This window comes from Rhodnius prolixus, unplaced genomic scaffold, assembly GCF_049639745.1.
Source record: "Rhodnius prolixus isolate KJV_2025 unplaced genomic scaffold, Rpr scaffold_1, whole genome shotgun sequence".
NCBI lineage: Eukaryota > Metazoa > Arthropoda > Insecta > Hemiptera > Reduviidae > Rhodnius > Rhodnius prolixus.
The window spans coordinates 57,584,514-57,608,494 of NW_027411581.1; the positions used below are offsets into that span (position 1 = coordinate 57,584,514).

General features: G+C 35.4%; 1 protein-coding gene across 5 annotated transcripts in view; it reads right to left on the reverse strand.

The window, feature by feature from the left end:
- The window catches only part of dachs (unconventional myosin-IXb-like dachs), a 323,656-nt gene that overhangs the window by 173,436 nt on the left and 126,239 nt on the right, over positions 1-23,981 (reverse strand). The window contains exon 1 of one of the 5 annotated variants that reach the window (XM_074112326.1): positions 19,637-20,140. The exons of 3 other annotated variants lie outside the window; for them this stretch is intronic. In XM_074112326.1, the coding sequence (XP_073968427.1) occupies positions 19,637-19,727 (91 nt within the window). In that variant the 5' untranslated portion in view covers positions 19,728-20,140. Of the gene's footprint in view, positions 1-19,636; positions 20,141-23,981 lie in introns of those variants that run through there. One more of the 5 variants, XM_074112330.1, reaches the window with a different exon arrangement.

A 23,981-nucleotide genomic window follows, 5' to 3' on the forward strand; every position in this document is an offset into this window, starting at 1 on the left:
CTATAAGTAAAATTAGGGGGTCTAAATTAAATTACAATTGAGAAATGAATCATTATTGTTGAATAATCTACTTGTTATTAACTGTGTGTTATTTGCGCTCACGAATATTTCGGTAAAACGAATTCAACACTGAAATATTCTTTTAAATCCGTGATTTAAATTTAAACAGTAGCCGACTCTAACTTTGTCTTTTTCTACTTTTGCATATATATGTGACATCTCAGAATAAAAAGCAAATTAAAGCTAAATCCGAAGAATAATTCGGAATAGAGTTAAAATAAAGTACCTATTTAAAAACGGATATAATATACATTTTATCATAATTATAACAAAATAATATTATGAATGAACTGGCCAGCATAAGGGTCTGTGACATCTAATAAATTCTAAAAAATGTGAAGGAAAAGTTAATGCAGCAAAATTACTTAAATTATATGAACTAAGCATGAATGAAATGTTGGGTACTAGCTGATTTGTGTACCTTTTGGCGTTTAATCAACCCTTATACTTAACTTTTAAAACTGTAAGTTTTTGTTAAGGAGATTTTTGTACCTTTTGGATAGATGTTCATTTTTTTGCAAAGTTACATATCTGCTTTACAGATTTGTTTAAAATTTGGAATAAGCAATTCTATCATTATAACCTGAAAAGGTTACAAATGGAGAATTCCTGGTGGCTACTAACTTAGACTTGCGTAATGCATATAATAATGTGAGCATACCAATATTAATACAAAAACTGATAGCTATGGAGGCACCGCTGAGGATAACCAAGCAAATTCTTAGTCTGCTCTACGATAAGACAATATATGTCCGATGTAATGGTGTCCTTTATGGCCAAGGGCGTCAAACTCTATATTAAGCCCTATATTATTTACACTGTACACCGCAAATTTGGCAGACACAATTAATTCACAAGTGGGAATATCACAGTTCGCTGATGATATACTCATTTACAGCCAAGCGAAAAGCCTGAATGAAGCCACGTCCATACTATATGCAGCAATGGATAAATTCAATAAATGGTGCACAGACCTCGGCTTAACAGTATCAGAAAGCAAAAGTAGCGTAACTATCTTCACTCGCCGAAGGAGATTTACCACCAACACCACCATGGCACTTGGCCCTTATAACCTACAGGTTTTGCCTTCGATGAGGACGCTGGGCGTTTGGTTAGATTCGAAGCTTACCTGGAAGGATCACATCAATTATGTCACTAAAAAATGCGAGCAATGCTTGAACATATTGCGAATGATCAACCATTTGCACTATGGAGCTGACACCAAAACCTCTCTAACCGTATATAAACATCTTGTCCTCTCTCGAATTGATTATAGAAGCTTCCTTTACGGCGATGCCGCTCCTACCCACTTAAACAGGGTGGATAAAATCCAATATAAAGCATTGAGGTCCGCCCTTGGGGCTCTCACCTCGACTCCCATTAACGCCTTGCTAGTGGAGGCTAGAAAATTTCCCCTGAATATAAGGAGAAAAATACTCGCCTCGAGATTTATTACTAATAGATTATGTGTCAACAGTAAACCGGTAATTAGAAAAATCAGTAACTTTGCATGTACGGTGTTTACGCACAAATATTGGCTAAGAAAAAAGGATCCGATCTTGGTGGGAGTATTTACCGAATTATCTGGTCACTCCTTGTCCCTCCAGAGGAGGGAGGTTTTGCCGTTCTATACAGCGGAATTGAAACAATCCCTAGACGTTAACAAGAACATCCACACCAATTTTTATAACTATGATAAGTCTAAACCCAACTCGGTAAATAACGCATACTTTTTGGAAAAGCTTCAGAATAAATTTCCCAGTGCTTATGTACTCTATACGGATGGTTCTAAATCCGCGGACGGTGTGGGTTGCTCCGTATATGACGTGCAGCAGGATGCGAGCTACCAGTACCAGCTTGGCGAATTGGCTTCCATTTTCACTGCAGAACTCGTCGGCATTAACCAAAGCTTACAGATTGCACAGGCAACAAATAATGTAGAATCTGTAGGAATTTTGTCCGACAGTAAGAGCGCCCTGTTTAAACTAAAGCATCCAGGTCGGGATGCCCCTTCTTTCATTTTAGAAACAGTGAAACTTCTTCACAATTTATCCCTCACCAAGCCTACCCACCTAATATGGATAAAGGCCCACTCAGGGCTCAAAGGCAACGAAGTTGCTGATGCTGGGGCCAAAGAGGCAGTCACATCAACTAGCTGTCCAAAACTAAAAATATTATTACCCAGCGATGTAAAAAACAATTACAAAGTGAAATGTTATTCAACCTGACAAGGGGAATACAAAATTCAGGTTCAGAAAAAAGGAAAATTTTACGCGGCAATTGAACCATTCATCCCCAAAAAGCCATGGTTCTATGGCTTTAGCGTGGAGAGAAGGTTTTATGGCACAATAACCCGGTTGAGGCTAAACCACAATTACACCCCCCATCATCTGGCAAGAATAGGCGTCAACATCAACGGAACTTGTTCCTGCGATTCAGAATCGGATGCTGACGCCAATCATTTAATTCTGGCATGCCCACAACTCTCAAAAAACAGAGACGAATTATGGAAGGCAATTATAGCCTCAAACTGCACGCTCCCACCACACTTAAATTCCATCCTAATGACAAAAGACCCCATAGTATACATGGAACTATTCGAATGTATTAAATCAAATCAAATATCAATATAACTATTTATACCGATAATACCCTCTGGCTAATTAGCAAGAACTAAAAGCCATTTAAGAAGAAGAAGAAGAAAAAAAAAAAACCTGAAAAGGTGTTAAGTCGGAACTGTAACTACCACTGGAGAGATCTTTATAAAGAATGATTATAGTTGCCATCCTCAATAACAATTTTTTTGAGAAAGCGTTTTGAATAAAATAGGAAGGTATTTGTACGTAACTAGCAAAATTAAACTGCGATTTCAGTACTTCTTTTTAAGAGGCGTAAGAAAAACAAACTGTGAATACAGTACTTCTCCCAAAAAGGCAAAGAGGCAAAGATTTTGAATCGAACGACAATTCATTGATGTAAATCGGTTCACCCATTGATAATTTTAACAGTTGCAAGACTTCCTCTTAGTAGGGGTAAGAGCATGATGGCACTTCACTGCCACGTAGAGGACCTTTAATCACTTCTTCGTGCTAAATTTTATCAAAATCGGACTAAGCGTTATGGAAATATTGGTAATAATAGTTTTAGAAAGGGCTTTACTTGGGTGGGGCAAACTCCCCTCCTTATTAGGCGTAGCGTCGAGACTTTTAAAATGCAAATCTGTACAAAATTTCGATTCGAATGACACTTTATTCATGAAAATCGGTTCACGTGTCGATAATTTGAAACGATTGCTATACTTCCCCTTAACAAGTGTAAGATTAGATCGTCGCTCTAATGTTATGTAGGGGAGCCCTAACCCTATCATTCTACCAAATTTTATCAAAATCGGGCCAAGATTTACAGAGTAATTAGTAATAATAATTTTGGAGGGGGCCTTACATAAAGGGGGCTAGCTCCTCTCCCATTCGATGTACAGAGTCGAGACCCCCAAAAGGCACATCTACATAAAATTCCGAATCGAATGACACCTCATTCATGAAAATCGGTTCGCGCGTTTAGGCGCTACGCAGTTTACAAAAAAGGTAACAACAACAACAACAACAACAACAACAACAACAACAACAACAACAACAACAAGAAGAAGAACAAGAACAACAACAATTTTTGAAAATGCCGTTTTTGCTCATTTTCGGCATCTTTTTTCTCGAAACCTATTAGATATGAGTTGTTGCAAAAAAATTACAGTTATAAAGGAGGATTTGCCCTACATTATAAAGAAAATTTGGGAATTTTATCTTTTATAGAAAAAGAGAAAAAAATTGTCAAAGTTGGGTGTTTTTCAACGTTACGCTTTTTCCTGCAGTTTTTGATGATCAACCCTTATACAACTGTCCTACCGGACAGTTTTAATTAGCTTCTCAGTTCTCGCCTCTAACCGCTCGGCTACCGTGACGCCTTAAATTTACGAATATATTTTATTTTTAACTAAAATTGCAAAATTAACCGCCGATTGGTCATTACTGAAAACGCATGACGAATATACTCGTCATAACACAAAATTTTACACTTTTTTTCATGATGAATATCTTCGTCATTAACTAGGATAATAGATTAACACGCGGAACATAAGCCGTGCTTCCTAAATTAAGCATCATTAATTAACACCTGTTTTGTTATTTCGTACAATTACACATTCTCAATATTATAAGTAAGGTAAATGACTTACTTTAAATAAATTTTGTATCAGGTGGTGGAATAAACCATAGGGTAATTTGAGTGAGAAACTTATAATATAATTCTTTGATAAGCAATCGATCATTTTAATAAAAATCACTTCCTGTTTCTCATTCTTTAGGAGGAAGTATGTCAATTCATCGATATAGAAATTTGAATTACACCAAATATTGGATTCATTTCAGACAACGATTTTAAACTGTATTGCGAATCCATTGTTTTATTTAACGAACTGGTTATTTGAATTCCAAATACTTTTTTTTTAATCTATTTATTAAAGTACAAATATTTTATTGATACGATTTATCAATTTACTTCTCTTGATTAAATAAGTAAAGAATTTAAATGATTACCCAGCTCTGACTAAGGGTCGTGAAATATACAGTTAATTTAACGGAAGACAATTTAGTCAATTAGTATTGTGTAAACTAAAGAGATAATAGCCTTGCAAAAGAGCAGCTTGAATGGGTGGGCTATTCTTAGACACCCATGCGAACCACCCACTCATACTGCACTAAACTATCCATAACAAATAGGACTATTTTTTGCTGAAGCTAGGCAAGACATCCGTCCTTTTCTTAGTGGTGTACTTTGAAAGGGTCTTTTACACTGAACGGAGAACCTGTTCCAAGAACTCTAGACAGAGCGAATGGTAGGTCATAACTATAAGGGCCACCACAGGTTGTTTCTAGTCCTTTAGGTATTTAAAAGGGCATCTTCCCCTCTACTTATATACAAAAGTGTTCTTCTAGAAGTCCCTCCCGCCTGAGGGCTTCTGGTCCTTCTTCCTCTGTAACAGGTGAAAGTGGTGTGTTACCCTCTCTCTCTTTTCTTCTTCTTCTTTTTCTCCTAGAGCAACCCATTACGTACATGTAACAGGTTACCTGGCCAAGAATCCCTCCTTCTAATACAGTTTTGATCATGAACGACAATGTTTTCGGTGTTAAAAACTTATAAAAAAATGTTGCTACTTATTTTTCTCATACGGTGTGATTTAGCCAAATTTTTGAAAACCAGTTTTTTTATTACTTAAAGGAATATTAAGGAAACCTGAATATTGAGATGTCTTCCTCAATAAGAACTGATTAAATCTTGACATCAATGAATCCTTTAATCTCTTTACAAGTGCTTTCCAAAATCGCTTATCTAGCCACAGGCTTGTACCACTCTAGTTATCTTTTGCGGAAATGACCTGCGAAGCTATATGTATTGTAGTACTGGGTTCGATTCCCGGTCTCTGGGCCTTGGATTTTATTTAATGGTTAATAAAAGAAATTTACAGTAAAGTATGTTTGCTAGTCGCCTCCGTCCACGACACCTAATTTGGGGTAGTTGGACGTGAAGCCCCGCCTGAAAAAATAGGCGATTACTTTACTTATCTTTTGCGGAAATTGTTTGAAAGTCCTTAACAGGAAGAAAATGAATTTATTCTATTTCTCTGGCCCTGTATGTTCGCCTCATAACGTAGACTGGGCTTTAAGGGATACACTTTCGGCCACTGGTCCCCCAATCTCAGCCAGTGATTCTTTCTAGACTGGTCTACATTCAAATTCTAATTCCTTAGCAGAACTCTCTAACCGAATAAACTCGGTTGAAGTCTTATAGATCTTTCATTTTGCCGCAAGATAATCAGCTATACTTAACCAGCTAATACAGTTCTTCTACTGAAGATACCTTTATCCGGTTTAGAAATAACTAGGATTCAGAAGAATTTCTTGCTTGTTTTCTGAGAAAATAACTGACCAACAACTGTAGTTAAGCCTTACTTGGCTCTTAGTCCATATGAGAGATATAGTTAACAGATGTTGGTAGTTAGTTGGTACAGATTCCTTACGTTGGTATCCCCCCATTAATGCTAGATCTGTTTTCTTAATCGATCAGTTTCTTTCCAAATGAATCCTTTAATAATAATTTATCAAGTTTCATTCTCATTTCACTGCTTCCTCTTCGTATATAAACTTGCTGGCATGAACACCATTTCATGAAAACCATTTAACACTCGTCTTTATAATAATAATCCCAGTGAACACAGAAAATAGTAAATTTGACGAGATAGCGCCACTAGTACAGAAGGAGGAGATAAGTTGCTAGTATAGTCATTCATAATTAGTAGACCAACAGTAAGTATCTTCAACGACCGAGTTCTATGGCTTCTTTAACAAGAAATTATAAAAACATTTTACTATCAGCTGGAAATGAATGATTTACACTTATTTTGCTAGTCGATGGCGATATTTTCAATTTTGCAACAAGGAGTTTTCTTAAAAGTTCGCACATTGTCCGTCCAATAAAATTGCTCAACTAAAGATCCACTCTATCGAACCGTTTCAATCTACGATTCAAATATCTTTAGAATAAAAACAAAAAAAAATGCAAGAATCTAGCATAAATTTTGTAGCATAAAAATGAGCGATTTTAATTTTTTTAAAAATGGTTTTGTATTCAAAGAAGTATTTATTAAAGAAATCTATCTCGGATGAATGGACGACTTAAGGTGTATTTATGCAGCCAGTCTTGCCATAGTAATCTGAAGAATTTTTTCTTAATAATGAAAGAAATATTTGAGAAATTTAAACTTAATGAACACAATACTTGGAACTAACAGTTGATAAAGTATTGTTTAAAAAAAAGAGTTGCACAATATAAAGAATTTGAAAAGAAAACAAATGAGTTAAAAGAAAGAAGAAGCTCCATAAAAATACCTTTCTAACTCATCTAAAATGGTAATAAATTAATTAACAGCAAGTAAAAGAAGTAGTTAGCTTTGGTATTGTGTGCTTGAATGGTCAGAGAAAGCTTGGTACTGTTATTAAGGTTGGACCTAGGAGATCTTCAACTATTTAGTGGTATTACTATGCTAATGTACAAAGGAATGTAGTCGTACATCTTAGAAGTCAGCAATCATGGACTGGAGAAAACATCCAGTCGAAGATTCGTCCGGAAGCCACCCCTGGAATTCCTTGAAGTCCATTTCCAGTTCTTCATTCTTCAACTTTATCGCGTAACAAAGTTTTTTGTTTTATTTTCAATTCTCAAGGTAAGCTGCTAAGTCCTTTGTTTTAATTATACTTAGAATTGTTGTTTTTTTTTTTTAACAAAAGGATAAATCTAGTTTGATGGCTCTCTATTTTCTCTTACACAATCTAAAGGTTTTCCTGCCAATAAACTTTTCACTAAGAAGGATTTTAGAACAGAGGAAAAAGAAACTGTCCCTGAACGTCATCTTAGAGTAAGAATAGAATTTCAACCAAAAACAACGGCTCTTACAGGTACAAATAACTTCAACACAGAACAGTTCAGCTGGTAATGGCGTTGTTATGAGCGGAAGATCGTTTCAGGCTGTAATCGTGAGTGAAATTGGAATCGAAGAGCTTACTAAGGTTGTTCTATTACTAAAGTAATGCCTATATTTTTTTTTCAGGCGGACTTTTCGTTCAGCTACCAAATTAGGTATCGTTGACGGAGCAAACATACTTTACTGTTAAATTCTTTTTATTAACCTTTAAATAAAAAATTTAAGGCCTAGAGACGGGGAATCGAACCCAGCACCACAATAGATATTAGGATGAAAAAATAATTGCCATTTCAGTCGTGATAGTCATGACGACTATTCATGGAACATGAATAGACAAGACAGAAGACACACCAACCCTATAATGTAAAAATATTACTTTGTAAAAACCTAGTCCCTAGTTCGAAAGCTCGGCAGAATAAATGTATCACGACACTGAAATGGCAATTATTTTTTCATCCTATTGAAACTATGAATCAGTCACCAAAAAGAGTGAACAACAATAGATGTTAGCTTTGCAGGTCTAGCCTATAATCACTCGGTTATCGTGTCGCCTTGTTCTATTATAAATAATTACGAAAATAAGAAAAACTGTGGGATATTTAGGCTGGTGGTCTATTATCCGGAGGATACTATATTTTTAAAAAAAATTAAAATAATCTTAGCACTTCTTTTTCATTAGTGCTGCACAAATCTCGGTCTCGGTCTCGGTTTTTCAAATATTAATTTTTAGCTACAAAATTATAAAATTGTGTTCTTTATTAATAAATAATCATTACGGGTATTGAATTAATTATTAAAAGATACGATTTTATTATATATGTTCAATATTATTACATCTATTTGACTTCGAATTACATAAGTAAAGTAAGCAAAGTAAAGTAATCGCCTATTTTTTCAGGCGGGGCTTTACGTCCAACTACCAATTAGGTGTCGTGGACGGAGGCGACTAGCAAACATACTTTACTGTAAATTTCTCATATTAACCATTAAATAAAATCCAAGGCCTAAGACCGGGAATCGAACCCAGTACCACAATACACATTAGCTTCGCAGGTCTCGCACCGCTCGGCTACCGTGGCGACCCCCTTCGAATTACCTAATTTTTACATAAATTCACTAAATTTCACTATTTATATCATTCATTCATTCAATTTCATAAATTTCACTATTAATAATCTAATACTTTGAACTTAGATATTATTTGAATTATATTTTAGAATTTTAGAATTAATGAATTTGAAAAAAAAGACTATCTATGCACCTAAAAAATATTGCCACAAATTTTCGTTTTTAAGATACACTTTGCCCAAACATTGATACATAAAAGAGCTTTTACTGAGTCAGAAGTTAGAGAAGATCTTCTATTGGTCATTATCATCGCAGCTTGCGAAAATAATCTTTCCGATGGCACTGAAGTTGCACAGATACTAAAAATATCTTTCGCCATTCTAGACAAATTTTTGAAGGAATTCTCAAGTGTTTTCCACCATTCTAAAATGTCAACGTCTACTGGTGCTTGGTCTAATTTGGTGTAATTAATTATTTCTGTCTTCCATGCTTCGGTGATATTTGCTGATTTGCTTTTGATCGTCGTCAAAAGGTGAATCATCAGATTCTTTATCTTCACCAACAGCCATAACTAATGGAGCGGGAAGTTTGTTGGGAGGTGTATTTTTTATTTCACGAATCGACTTGTTATAGCAGGCAGATATGTTATTTGGGTCTTTCATTTGGCGTGTTTTTAACATCTTTTTGAAATTATATAAAGATATATAACAGTAAAGATATATAACAGTAATAGTAATATATGATGCATTGAAGTGTAAGTAGTTGTCTTCTTTTACACACATTTTCATTACCAATATATAAATTAAAATAATTATTAGAAAATAATAACATTTTTTGAAAAGATTATTAATACCAAACCGCTTTTAATACTTAAACAAAAATTCAAAAAAACCAAGACCGAGATATCTCGACGAGACAGAGACCGAGCGACCGAGATCGAGACTGCATAAAGTCTCGCCTATTCTCGGTCTCGTGCAGCACTATTTTTCATCCGCAAAGTGAGAGTAAAAGTTGCAATTTATTTCCGGCAGTAGGATTTAGAAAGGAACTAAGTTCATGCAGTCGAATGGAAGATAATTATCTGTCCCTCAAAAAACGTTTAGCTATTTTGGAACTTGCTATATTCCCTATTCCAAAAAATTACTTAATTTTTTGTTTTGTTTTTTTTTTGTTTTACAACAATCTTGTTTATCGAATTGAAATATTTTCTTGTAAACAATCGGTTTTACAGTTTTAATTTATTTTTTTACCACATGTCTTCCTTAAAGCCTATGATTGATAAGCTACAGAATAATTAGATTTTTATAATGCACGCTTATAATATTCTTATATTCGGTGAATACATAATTTATTAGCTATTCTTCTTCTCCATCATCTTTTTCGTCAATAATTAAACACTATTTTCGAACAAAAATGAATAATTAGTGTCATTAAATCTGTCAAAACAAAAATTCTTTCTCAAAATGATTTAATAGTGGAGGAAAAAAAAAACTTTATTTTTTGTCTAAATTAAGGACAACTTAAATAATTGAATTCATTAAAAAGAATGAAAAAATTAATTATAATCTTAAACAGGTGAGTGACCCAGTTGCCTTGACAATAAAGGAGAAGGAACTCTAGTACAGCGATATCCAAAGCTTTGTAGGTCACTCCAAGATGAACGTATGCGATGATGAGCCCAGAGTTAGCTTCTGGTATCTCGCTATAGATAAGGTGGGTCCATCTCTTGTTAAGATAAAGAGTGAAAACGTCACTGATATCCTGACAGATGGGTGTTGGGAATTTCCAGTTTGAGCTAAGGAGGACCACTGGTATTTTGGAGTCTGTAGAGGATATTTCGCAAAATCTACTGTTGGGACAAGCGTGGTTCTTGTAAAATGGAAAGGTTTCTTCTAATTAACCTATAAGTGAATAGTAAACCAGTTTTGGATCAAGAACCTCCATCATTCTGATGGTAAGTGGTTATGCTTGGAACTGCTGCAGTAGTAGAATAAAGTAGGAAGCTACTAGTTGGAAAGAGAGCCTGGAAAACTATAAAGAAATGATAGCTTCAGCTAGTAAGGGTGCTCTAAATATTTTGCCATATGGCCAATTAGGAGCTTCAAATAATTGGCCTTGCTCAACGTACAGAAACGTGAGGTCCTCAAATCCTTTTGCAGCCAGAAATAGAAACCATATCCTGGCAGAAAAAAGGGTACAAAATCAATCAGACAGAAAGTCAGGCAGTATTTTTTCGCCCTTAGTAGGATGCAATTAAGATCATTTACCCTAAACCGAAAGCAAAATTCGTCCGTATTCCCTACATTTGTGATGAATGCGCCAGAGCTACATGTATAACTGTTGTTCATTCTTTTTGGTGACTGATTCATAGTTTCAACAGGATGAAAAAATAATTGCCATTTCCGTCGTGATACATTTATTCTGCCGAGCTTACGACCTAGGGTCTAGGTTATCTTCAGGGCTAGTTTACAAAGTTAATCCATGAACAGACAAGACAGAAGACACTCCAACCCTGCAATGTAAAAATATTACTTTGTAAACTAGCCCTGAAGATGAGCTAGTCCCTAGGTCCGAAAGCTCGGCAGAATAAATGTATCACGACTGAAATGGCAATTATTTTTTCATCCTACGAGTATAACACCTGTTTAGATCAGAGTCCTCGTTCCCTTTAGTCATTCGCTTCACGGAGAGGGTTTTTACTAAAGATAATGCTACTCTAGGAGATTTACAAAGCTCAAAGATATAAGACAGCTTTACCAGCAACATTGGCTGCAAAAATAAATTAAAATCACTTCAGTTCGATTTGATTATTTGCGTGATTTCTTAATCGATTTTCTTTGAGCTTAAGTTTAGAGTACGATGTATCCAATAACAAATTCCTTTTAATTGAATTTAATGGGAAAAAAGTTTTGGAACACAATTTTGAGTATCAAATAACTCAATAAGAGTTCAGATATTTTGTATAGAATTTTGAAGAATTTATTTTCTATTTTACATGGTAAGTAATAATTAAATAAATTGATTTTATTGGTGTTTTATTTTATTTAGTTGGAATGTAGTATCTGATTGGTATTATTTTCTATTATTTATTACGTCATATCCACTTACATTTATTTTTTGTTCGTCTTCTTCCAGTTTTATTCATATGAATATCTCTGTCTTTATTTATTTATTTTTTGTTTATGAATATAATTAAAGGAATGCAAGTCCCTCGCCCCTATAAATTCATTTATATTTCTTTCATTCCTTCTTTATGCCTGTAGAACTAATATTACCTGGCGATACTAGCTTCCTTTTTAGTTTTAATTTACCTGCGGAGATTAAAAACCAGTTATCAGCCGGTGTGTAACTGGCCTGACATTAATGATATTTCAATCACCTTCTTTCTTGCCAATTAAACTACGATTTACAAGGTCATGGACTCGTAAATTATTTTAATGGTCATATCGTCGTCAAATTACTTAATTTTTTTTTTTATTTCTTTTTAAAATGAAATTGGGCGTTTTTACTTTTCCAGCCAAATGTTTACGATTTCGTTTTACTTTCTCTCAACAGGTGAGTGTTCGCCGGAAGTAAATGTTTGGAGTCCTCTGAATTGAAAAAAACTATTTTTAGCTTATAATTTAAAAGTAAATTAGTAGTGAAAAGTAGGTTACGCAAAATCCCAGTTTTCTGTATTTACACCCCTCTGTTCGGGTAGGGTTTTATTAAAAACAAAAAAAAAACAATATGATCTTGAAGCTCAATAAATGCGCTACTTTTTCTGAAATTATGTGACTCCTTGATTCATTAATCATTTTAAAAAAATGCAGTTGAAAATTTTAACAAAAATCCTCGAGAACGAATTTTTTTGGACATTAAAGTACAAAATTTCATGGTTTATGAGAAATGTTTTGAGGCTCTGAATTGAGCAAGTTTATAGGAAATTTAATGCTCTTTCGTTTGCAATAAGCAGATTTGTTGTAGGATAAAGGATAAAAATGTTATGGCCGTTTTTATGGTGAAAAGTTAAAAATGCAAATATCTTGGACAGTATTGAGAATCGGGCCAAAGTGAATAGAATATTTTTTATTGCATTTGAGCTGCTGAATCACCTCCCGTATTTTCGACCACTCCTCCGTATACACCCTGTACAAATTAAAAAAATTGTTATCATTTTTTCCAAGCAGTTTGCAAGGGTACACAGCGAGAGAAGATTTGTCCAGTCAAAATCCATAAAAATCAAGCTGTCGAATCTACCTCTGATTTTGGATGAATATCTTAAACTGACCAGAATGAAAAAAAGGACAAGAAGAAGCCTGCTAGAAATGATACAATTATATTAGTTAATGAAGATTTTGTTTCTATTTCTTTTTGTTTCTTTTGTTGTGTGTTGAAGTTGAAATTAATTCAGATTTACTGCACCTGAAGATTCTAATTATAGTGAATTAAACAAAGAATCCTGCTCATTCCAACTAATTAAAAATTCACATCCTTCTGCCATTTGAATTTCACTTCCAAACTTCATTCTCACAGGAAACCAACACTTTAAAAGATTATTCATTAGTTTCCTCTCTGTTTAATTAGTATTAATAAAAATTAAAAACAATAATTTCTTTGAAGAAACGTAGGCACCACGATAGCCGAACGGTTTAAGGCGAGACCCGCTAAGCTTGGATGTATTGTTGGTTTAGTGGGTTCGATTCTCCAGTCCTAGGCATTGGATTTTATTTAATGTTTAATAAACGAACTTATAATTAAGTATGTTTGCTAGTTGCCTCCGTCCACGACACGTAATTGGATAGTTGAACCCTTCTGAAAACAATAGGCATACTTTACTTACTCCAGAAATATTTCGGAAAATGGGATTGAATTTAAACCGGAAATACGAAACTTGAGACTCATTCATTCAAAAATCTCAAAATCCGCTATCCTCAACCCTTGAAATGCCAAATTACTTGATTTTGTTTTTGTCCTCTATGAGTTACTCTCCAATTTCTTGACGATCTTTAACTCATCATTGAATCGCTGATTATTAATGGAAACATCTCAATAAATGAATAACAGTATAATTTTAAAGATTAATCAATTGTTATCAAAGTAACACAACAATCAAGTTTCTTGAGCCATATTATTTTTAGGCTTAACCATACACAATAAGAGTGAAAGAAATACCGATAAGCACACACGGTGAATAGAGAAACGTGTGCTTATGAGCAAGTGTGCTGGTTCAGATTTTGATAACCTTATTCTCTTCAACAAAAATAATTTTTGCTCATTCAACTTGTTTTTTGTCTTTATTTATTCCGCTCTCTTTTACCTTCTACTTCCATATCGCACATATTAATCTTGACTTTATAAATACTCCCACAATACAAAGGGACCAATTTGATTATAATTTCCCACTTGTTTTATTACAAACCAACGAACGTGTGGTACCTAATGTATATTAAAATTGATTTATTACATTATTACACAACTACATCGGTGCAATATAATTTGTTATTATCTTAAAGTGTAAAAAAAAAAGTGTTTTGTGAGTTATTGAGCTTTTAACAACTCAGCTTTTTTTACTTTCTAAATCTAAAACAGCTTTATTACTTCTATTAAATTATCTTTCAGTTCTTTTGCATTATTAATGATCAGTTAAGTTCTTCGATTTGCAAGAGGTCTTCATTTATACAAATTTATTTCTCTTCGTTCAGTTGTTTCATTTATTAGCAAGGTTTTTTTTGTTTTTATTCATATCGATGTTGAGATAAGAATATTTTTGCAGTGCCTTGACTGATTTCTATTTCTGAATTGTACGAGGGTCGTTTGAAAAGTCCGTGCAAAAATAAAAACTACTTAATTTTTGGGGGTAAACCTTTTTTATTTTTCAACATAGTCTCCTTTTAGGCTTATACACTTCGTCCAACGCTGCTCTAGTTTGTTGATCCCTTCCGAATAATAGGATTTGTCCAAGTCTGAAAAATAGCCATTCGTTTCTGCAATCACCTCCTCGTTTGAATAAAATCTTTTTCCCGCCAGCCATTTCTTCATATTGGGGAACAAATAGTAGTCCGAGGGAGCCAAGTCTGGAGAATAAGGGGGATGTGAAACGAGTTGGAACCCTATTTCCATTAATTTTGCGACCACAACTGCTGAGGTGTGAGCTGGTGCGTTGTCGTGATGGAAAAGGACTTTTTTGTGGGTCAATCGCGGGCGATTTACTTGCAGCTCGGTTTTCAAACGGTCCAATAAAGATGAATAATATGCACCTGTAATAGTTTTACCCTTTTCCAGATAGTCCAGGATTATTCCTTGCGAATCCCAAAAGACAGTCGCCATAATCTTTCCGGCCGAAAGAACGGTCTTCGCCTTTTTTGGCGCAGATTCCCCCTTGGTAACCCATTATTTAGATTCTTCTTTGGTCTCAGGAGTATATCCATGTTTCATCCACAGTGACGAAACGACGCTTAAAGTCCTGCGGATTCTTCTGGAACAGCTGCAAACCGTCCTTGCAACACTTCACACGATTTCGTTTTTGGTCAAGCGTGAGCAATCGCGGCACCCATCTTGCGGATAGCTTTGTCATGTCCAAATGTTGATGCAAAATATTATGTACCCGTTCATTCGAGATGCCCACAGCACTAGCAATCTCACGCACCTTCACTCTTCTGTCATCCATCACCATATCATGGATTTTTATCAATGATTTCTGGAGTAGTAACCCTCAACAGGGGCGTCCAGAACGTTCAGCGTCACTTGTGCCCATATGGCCACTCCGAAAATTTTGAAACCACTTATAAACTGTTCTAATCGAAGGTGCAGAGTCACCATAATGTTTATCAAGCTTCTCTTTAGTCTCCTGAGGCGTTTTGCCTTTCATAAAGTAGTGTTTAATCAACACACGAAATTCTTTTTTGTCCATTTTTTGAAAATCACTCGACTTCCTCGATTCAAACGAATGCCAAACACAAAGAAATAGACCGATCTGGCTGAAACTTGGTGTGTGTTCTTCCAAGAGATGCCTTACTAACTAAACAACCTCGATATGCGCCAGTGGTGCTATCTCTCTGACTTTGCACGGACTTTTGAAACGACCCTCGTATTTCATTTATAATTCACAGCAAAGTGTTTCATTATAACCTGTTAAATGAATAATTTATATGATTAGCCGACAATTCTCAATTTTAGATTTAACTTAGTCCAATATTTACTCCCATTCCAAATACGCTACAGAAAGTATATCAAACCTGTTCAATTTTTGATAAATCTTTAGTATTATTTACAGGAAATGTGTCTGTTGAAGTCCTCTGTGTGCGAGAAAATGGCAAGTGTGGATGTAAATGCAAAAAACAAAAACAGAAAACTTGCCGATAACTCCAAAACTATATTAATTTCAAGAACCAAATCTATCCAACAACCCTAAAGTTAGTCGAATTGTATCACCATGAAAATGGGCCTAGCTTAATTGATTCTTAAGTTATGAGCAACTTTCTCACAAAAAAAAACTCTAACAATTCACTTTAAACAATGACATCCAAGTTGTTAGATAAGCAGCTAATATTTTTTTGGCCTAGTACATGAAGAATTTTAAGGAAGGACTTAACGAGTTTAGAACAGGGATGCTTTAAACTGTGGTTAAAAATTTGAAAGGGCTGATGGATAGATTATAGGGTCTTCTTATAATATTTGTAGATGAAGTCATCAAGTTAAAGGTCATCAGGTTAAAAGTCTAAGATCAAAAGTATATCCGCCTTCTAGCTGGTAGCAGACAGTTTAATGGCGATAAAACCATTATTGAATTGCCAGCTGTATGTTTCAAAATATCGCAGTACATTTAAGCTAATTTTCGGCAGAACTTAAATTTTTTTATTTTGTATAAGTTTGCGACTGCAACGGTTGTTGCAACAAGCAATTGTGATGTAATGTAATGTCTTGAATGTAGATTGGAGAAGGCACCCAGTGGCGACACTCCATTATCGTGAACAGATCACTATACTGTTATGAGGAGAGTAGGTCGCGGGGCCATCTTCTCTTCAATCTCCTTGGAGGATTACCTGGTAATGTGGAAGAAGATAAGTGTTCAATTAAAGGATTAGGATGAGCTGCGGTAGAGGAATGAAATGAAATTTTAAGGAACGAGTTTTAGTAAGGTCGCTAATGAAAGGGATTTTGAGGTCATTATGAATGGTGAGGATAGAAATATGGAATGGAGCGTTGAGAAGTTTTCGTAGTATTTTTGATTGTAAAGTCTGAATGCGTAAAGAATTGGAACGCTTAGTCGATCCCCATACTTCGAAGCCGTATGACCAAATACGTCGCAGTAACAATAGATATGAGTATTTTGATATGTAGGTTAAGTTTCGAACGTTTGTCAAGCAGTCTGGCGAGAAGTTTGTAGCGTTGGTTAGTTTCTTGTCTTTTCAGTCTAGTATGGGGATTCCATGTCAACCGTTTGTCTAGGTACAGTTCAAGATATCGTACTTTGTCCACGGTTGGTATAGGAGTTTGGTTCATGAAGATGGGAGGTAGGATTTTTCGTCTTAGAGTAAATACTATATATTTTGAGTTCGTAACGTTAGTTTTGATTCGCCATTTGATAAGCCAGTCCTGTAAGTGGTTGATGTGCGTTTGAAGAGTTCGTATAGCGATAAGAGGATCGGAATGAGGAGATAAGATAGTAGTATCGTCAGCAAAGGTGGAGAGGATGGTATTTGGATACTGAGGTATGTCTGCTGTACATAAGGAGTCAAGAAGAGGACCTAGGGCACTGCCCTGAGGAACACCAGGGTGTGGCATGAGGGACTACTGTTTAAGCTGAGGGAGATTCTTCCTCATACATACTACCTTATCCTCAAATCCTACCTAAAAGATCGTTATTTCAGAGTCAACTGTTGAGCAGCAGACTCTGATATCCATCTAGCTTAAAAATTTAAGATTTTTTTCCCCCTTTATTCGGTCTTCTTCTTTAAAATAGGCTTTTTCAAATTATTTTCTCGCTCTCATCAGAATCATCTCTCAGAAAATCTCTAGTCATCATCTCCTTTCCAAACACCCAGCATCTTGTAAAAGCATTATTTGGAATATATTGTAGGAGCAGAATACTAAGAATTGGAATAAAAAGCGAGATCTCATTCAGATATCTCAAATAATTTCTCTCTTTATTTTATTTAAATTTACAAAAAATTAAGATAAATAAAAGCTAATCAATACCTTAATTAGCTTTGATAAAGATAATCATCAAATCGAAGAAAGAACATCTATTTGGGGAAAATCGATTTTCTTTGGAAAACGTTCCAAACAAAAGTGGACAGCTGTTCGTAATAGTAGTTGAACAAGTTTAACCAGTTTGGTGTCAGAATCGAGAAAAAAAAATCGTCAACAACCAAAACGGGAATATTTTAACCAATTTTCTTAGAACTCTATATTTTAATTACTATTTTTAGGGTTCAATATTTTAGACTGGAATGAACCATTAAAAAGAGATAAGAAATTAGAGCCTTTCTTTGTTTACCTTCTAACGTACTTGTTTTTTAAAAAAAAGAAGAATCACTTATAATCATCTCACTACTGATACCACTATCAAGACAATCATGAAAAGCTGGAAAACTAAATCAGGAAGAAATGGAAATTCTGGTTAAACCATTTTCTGAAAAATTCGATACTTTAGCAACATTTTCTGGTAACATTATATACTAATCTACTAGATGTAGACTCTTTCGACAAAATGACGAAAAGCATCTATAAGATCACCTCTACGATCGACATTTTTAATAAAAATGTTCCAATAAAATTTGTATATCTAAGTTATTTATATTACACAATAAGCACTTGAAATTTTGAACTTTTGAGCTTTAAAAGCTGGAAAAAGTTGTTGATAAATTGGTGAGAAAATCATCACGTGGATAAAGTTAGAAAGCTATCTTTAGAGTTCAAGTAAAGTATAAAGCTTACAATAACTACAAGGCTCCTGCAAGATCTTTACTACTTCAAAGCTAATATGGTATTGAGCTTTACTTTATTTTATTTATTTTTTAAACTAGGCTCTGGAATGTTAATCCTTTCAGTCTACTAGATCCATTTTCTAATAAAAACAATAATAATCGAAGATAAGACTGCTCAGTCAATTAATGAAGAGCCTCGAACATTCTAGAAAAAATTGGCTTTCGTGCGCAGTTCACTGTGTTTAGTACTTTTGAATTTCTAGAAGAAAACAATACTAATTATCAAACATTTGTCATTATTCTTTCATGGAAATGGGCCTAGCAGTCTATGAGACTAGAAATCCAGGATTGGTTTCGAGCGAGTAAAGAAGAAACAAAACGGGACAATCAAGAACAGATTGAACAATCATTTCATCAAGGAAACAGCCGAAGCTAAAGAACCCATCTTGATATCACTAGGAATTCCTCTTAAACCAGAATGCACATTAAGATATCCAACCAGGCGTCTTAAGTTCACTGTGAGAGACATAGAATAGAATAAAAAATTGGGGTTGTTTTTTAAGTTCAGTGGCCATAGAAGTTCGAAATAACTTGCGCATTTTAATACAACAAGGAGAGGTAATCGTCCTCAGTTCTTGCTTACAAATAAATTAACACTTCTTAGCAACTTTATCTCTCAAAAAAAACTACGTACAGCAAGCCCGAAAAAATGCACACTCAAGATGACCTGAAGATCTTAAAAATTGGAACATCAAACACTTTAGGACCTATTGTACCTACACCTTAAATGTTTAGATACGTATTATGGTCGGAGGACCATACTGCTTAACATTTACGGGCCACATTATCTTTATCCTTTTGCAGATTCTCCTTTGTGTCCTACTTTGCCTGAATGGCTGAATGGAAGAAGAAAAATATTTCTTCCTTATTTTTCTTATTCATATAAAAAGTTACTTCTCTTAAATTCAGGAGTTTTGGTTAAGCTTTTAAGTACACTGAGTGATTGTAAGTTAGTTTTCTAAGTTTTAAAAAGTTTTATTATTAAATATCATTCACCATTACTTACCTTGTAATTTCTTCTCAGTTTCCCAAAACTTCTGTAATTCAGTGAAATATTTATCCAATATGAAAACTTTCGATAATCCTAGAGTTGCCATGATAATCCCGAAAACACTAATATGTTTGTTTTCTTTATTTATTCTTCAAGTAGTTTTTCGTTGTTTAAAACCTTTTTTTTTTAAAAAAAAAAAGCGCAATAGTTTATACAACACTTGCGCAAAAACTTATGGTCACATTATTTAGTTGATTGTTTTACATCTTCTATAAAAAACTTCACTCTGTAATTCTTTTAAAAACCATAGCACTATCGTTAATATTATTGTTGGAAACATTTAAAAAACATAAATAATAACTTTTAAAAACAATTACAAGTTTTAAACATTATTTGTTATAAAACTATTTCGAAACTAACAAAACTTTTTGTTTCCCTGTGATAAACAAAAGAAACAATAACAAAATAGAAGGTTTTTGTGGCCGGTCAAACTAACTTATTTCTTCGATAGAAGCGTTGTAACTGACTCTGAGGGTATCCCCACTCCAAGGAGTTGAAGGCGCTGTTTTGGTGCGCGCGGGACCTGTGTACGGGGTACCTGTCTGATGGTATCCTGCACGCCCCACCACTCCCATAGCTTTCAAGAGGAACCTTCTTCTTCTACTTCTTCTTGTTCGCCGGCAAGTCCCTTCTTTAGCCTCTCTCCACTGTTTCTCTCTTGAATGTGAACAAGTCCTTCTTCCTTCTCTCAAAGAGACACGGCAGCAACAGTGGAGGACTACCTACCTACCTCTACCTTACCTATCCGCCTTGCGTCTTCCAACCAAATAAATAACCTCACAGACTCACTCGTCTCAAAGCAACCAGGAGTATCTAGCTAATTATAGCCTCCTAGCTATAAGCATAGACTTCATCTTAAATATTTTTATTTATGGACTAATATCCTAAATTAGAAACATGTAAACATACGTAATAACTACCATAAAAAAAAGAGGTAGAAGTTGGAAAAATTACAGAATTTCTCGCTGTTTATTGGCTGCGCCGTCAATTAATTCTCACTAAAAATATCTATAAATATTCTCAAGATTTTTCCTTGTACAGTAATAATTTCAATTTAATTCCTTCATTTTCTTCTATAATTGCTCCTTTTTGCAAGCTTACTTGCCTTCGACCGAAATTGGTATTACCAAGTGGTAAATTTAACGCCCCTAAACCAATTTAATGTTACAATTGAATATTATTGTTATAATTTATCATTATTTCGTATTTTTTTTAGTTATTACTATTATTATTATTACTATTATTATTATTATTATTATTATTACTATTATTATTATTATTATTATTATTATTACTATTATTATTATTACTATTATTATACCCGTGGGGTTCCGGGGTAGAATAGGACCTCAGTGTCTTCCGCTTGACGTAAGAGGCGTCTAAAGGGGCAACTGTCCGTTGACCTAACCTCTTTCCTAACCGTGTCCAAACCCATTCCTTCCCTTTGCCGTCCCTTTTCCTTTACCTTATCCTGTTACCCATCCTGTATTCCTATATATGTTACCCCGGTCCGCGCCTAGTCTGTGGGGCGTTCCCCGGGCTGGCCGCTCTGCTCGCGCGGCGGGCTTTCCACCGGAGGGTACAACTTAAAACTGGGTTTCTTGCGCTTCCCAGGCCGCCGGATAGTACAGTGGCCCGGGTCGGACTAGCCATCATCTCGTCTGTAGCGGTAGCTCCGGTTGGCGACCGGATTAGGGGCCTGCCGTTGCAGGCGGGGGGCTCTGTTCGAGGCCACCGGTTGTGGGCGCGTTGCGCTTGGGGGGCGGTCGGTGTGGGGATTTGGCGCTGCCGTGGGCTGGGTGTTGGACCGATGATCTAATTCCCTTTTTCCCTTCCCCTTCCTAGATATTTTAGGTGAGTTTTTGGTTTTTTAAAAAAAATGAAAAGTAGTAATAAGAAATTAGTGTCTAAAGCGCAGGAAAATATTTCTGGGGATTCCCTATCCCATAAGATGATCGTAGGCAGTTCAAGAGCTGTGGAGTCGGTGCTTCCATCAGCATCGGAAACCAGCCCGTTCCAACGGAGCGCGAAGTTACGGAGAACGCCTCCGGATGTTACGCCGGTAAAACGTTCGGCAGAAGCAGAAGAGAAAATGCCAAGTTCCAAAGAGGCGCCGGTTAGTCCACAAGAGAAAGCCTTAACTTCGCAACATGAATCGCGGTATGACTCTCCTGTTATTACGGGGGTTTTAGCAGGTGGTCCAGTTGGATCACCGGAACAAAAAGACATGGAGGATGCGTGTAAGAGAATGGATGAAGAGCTGGCTAGGATGAGAGATGTGCTTAGGAAAATGAAGCTTGCTACAAGCCGTCAACGCAATATCAGCATGGATATTAAGGATGGGCTGTGTGAAATTGAAGAGTCAGTAGAGGTAGTGCAGACCCTGAGTGGATTTTGGGGAGTAGCACTGCAGCGATTAGTTTGATTACAGGGGAAGCCGAGGATTGGCCTCCTTAAGCAGATAGCAACCCAGACCCCTCCCATAGCAAAGACGGAAATTTTACCTGCTAGAAAGGAGAAGGAGGTAACAGGCGAACAACAAGCAGGGGAGGCAGCAGTAGAAAATAAAACCCATAATGAATGGACTGAGATCCACCCAAAAAGGTTACGGAGGCAACGGAAAGAGAAAGGAGGAAGTGAGGTCGATACACCGACTGAAAGGGGAGCTACACCTCCACGGAGGGAAAAGAAAAAGAAAGTTAAAAAGAAAAAGAAGCAACAAAAGCCCCGCCCGGATGCCTTGTTGTTGATTAAACCCGCGGAGGGCAAAACCTATGCAGAAGTCCTTAAGGAAATCAGGAAAAAAATCAAACCCGAAGACACCGAGACAGTGGTTAACCGTATAAGGCAGACTAGGTGATAATAAAAGGGACAAAATGGCCTTTGAGGCGGCCCTTAACACCTTTTTAATAAATAAAAAAAGGGAGTTGGATGAGGAGGAAGCGAATCCCTAATTAGGGTCAGGATGGGGAGCCTAGCCTGATGTAATGCTGCATAAGTGAATCCAGGCTAGGTCCAGGGATGAAGGGGGGTGTTTTAGCCGGTAGGCCATTTGGTTGGGAGCCCGGCACTCTGTGCGTAAAAGCATTTCACCTCCTTTCAAAAAAAAAAAATTATTACTACTATTATTACTACTATTATTATTATTACTATTATTATTATTATTATTACTATTATTATTAAGTTATAAAGGAGGATTTGCCCTATATTTTAAAGAAAATTTGGGAATTTTATCTTTTATAGAAAAAGAGAAAAAAATTGTCAAAGTTGGGTGTTTTTCAACGTTACGCTTTTTCGTGCAGTTTTTGACGATCCTACTGTCCTACCGGACAGTTTTAATTACTACTACTATTATTATTATTATATAAGTGTTACACAAGATTTTTCACCGGAAATAAGAGAGATAAGAAATCGTCTTTTGCCGCACATGATGCATGCACGAGCACTTGGCGAGTTCTCAATTATAAAAGGTAATAAATTGTTAATAAAAGATAAATTGTACACAGTAGAGGAATTAAACTTAAAATTTCAACATGCAGACGAGAAGCATGCGTCAGAAAGTGAATTGGAAGCTTCAGAACGGAGTAGTGTAGCAGAGAAGAGTGCAAAAAAATCAGAAAAAATCAAGGACAAGCAAGAAAAATCTTCATCTAGTCGTGTGCTGAGAGCGAACCGCCAAGATAGAGCAAGAAGGGTGGAGGATACTCCTTCTAAAAAGTAGCAATTATTGACCGGATACTCATCGCAAAACGGCACGGACTGGCAGCTCAACACGGATGATACCCCTAGAAGAAAGGAAATTGGTGATAGTGTCATTGTTAGTGGTGTTCATAATAAAGTTGAAAGTGTCTCTTGTGAAAATAATTTAAGAATTATCTGTTATAATGTAGCAGGTTTAAGAGGTAAAGTCAATGATTCTTTCTTTCTAAATTACATTAAAAGCTCTGAAATATTTATCTTGGTGGAAACATTTGTCGAAGAAAAGGATTTTGAATGGTATAACTGCTTTTTTTGTAATAATTATATTATTAGTTGGAAGCCGGCAATAAGAGAAGCACAATTTGGGAGAGCGAAAGGTGGAATTTTATGTGGCATTAAACGAACAAACGCAGTAACTAAAATTGCTAATTTCATAAACATTTATAATTACAATTTAATTGAGCTGAATTTATTAAGTAAACGTATCTTAGTTGTCCCTATATATATCAGTATAAATTCTTGGATTAACGAATTTAATAATCTATACAATTTACTATTAGAAAAAGTGGAATATAAGTTCATTCTAATTGGTGATTATAAT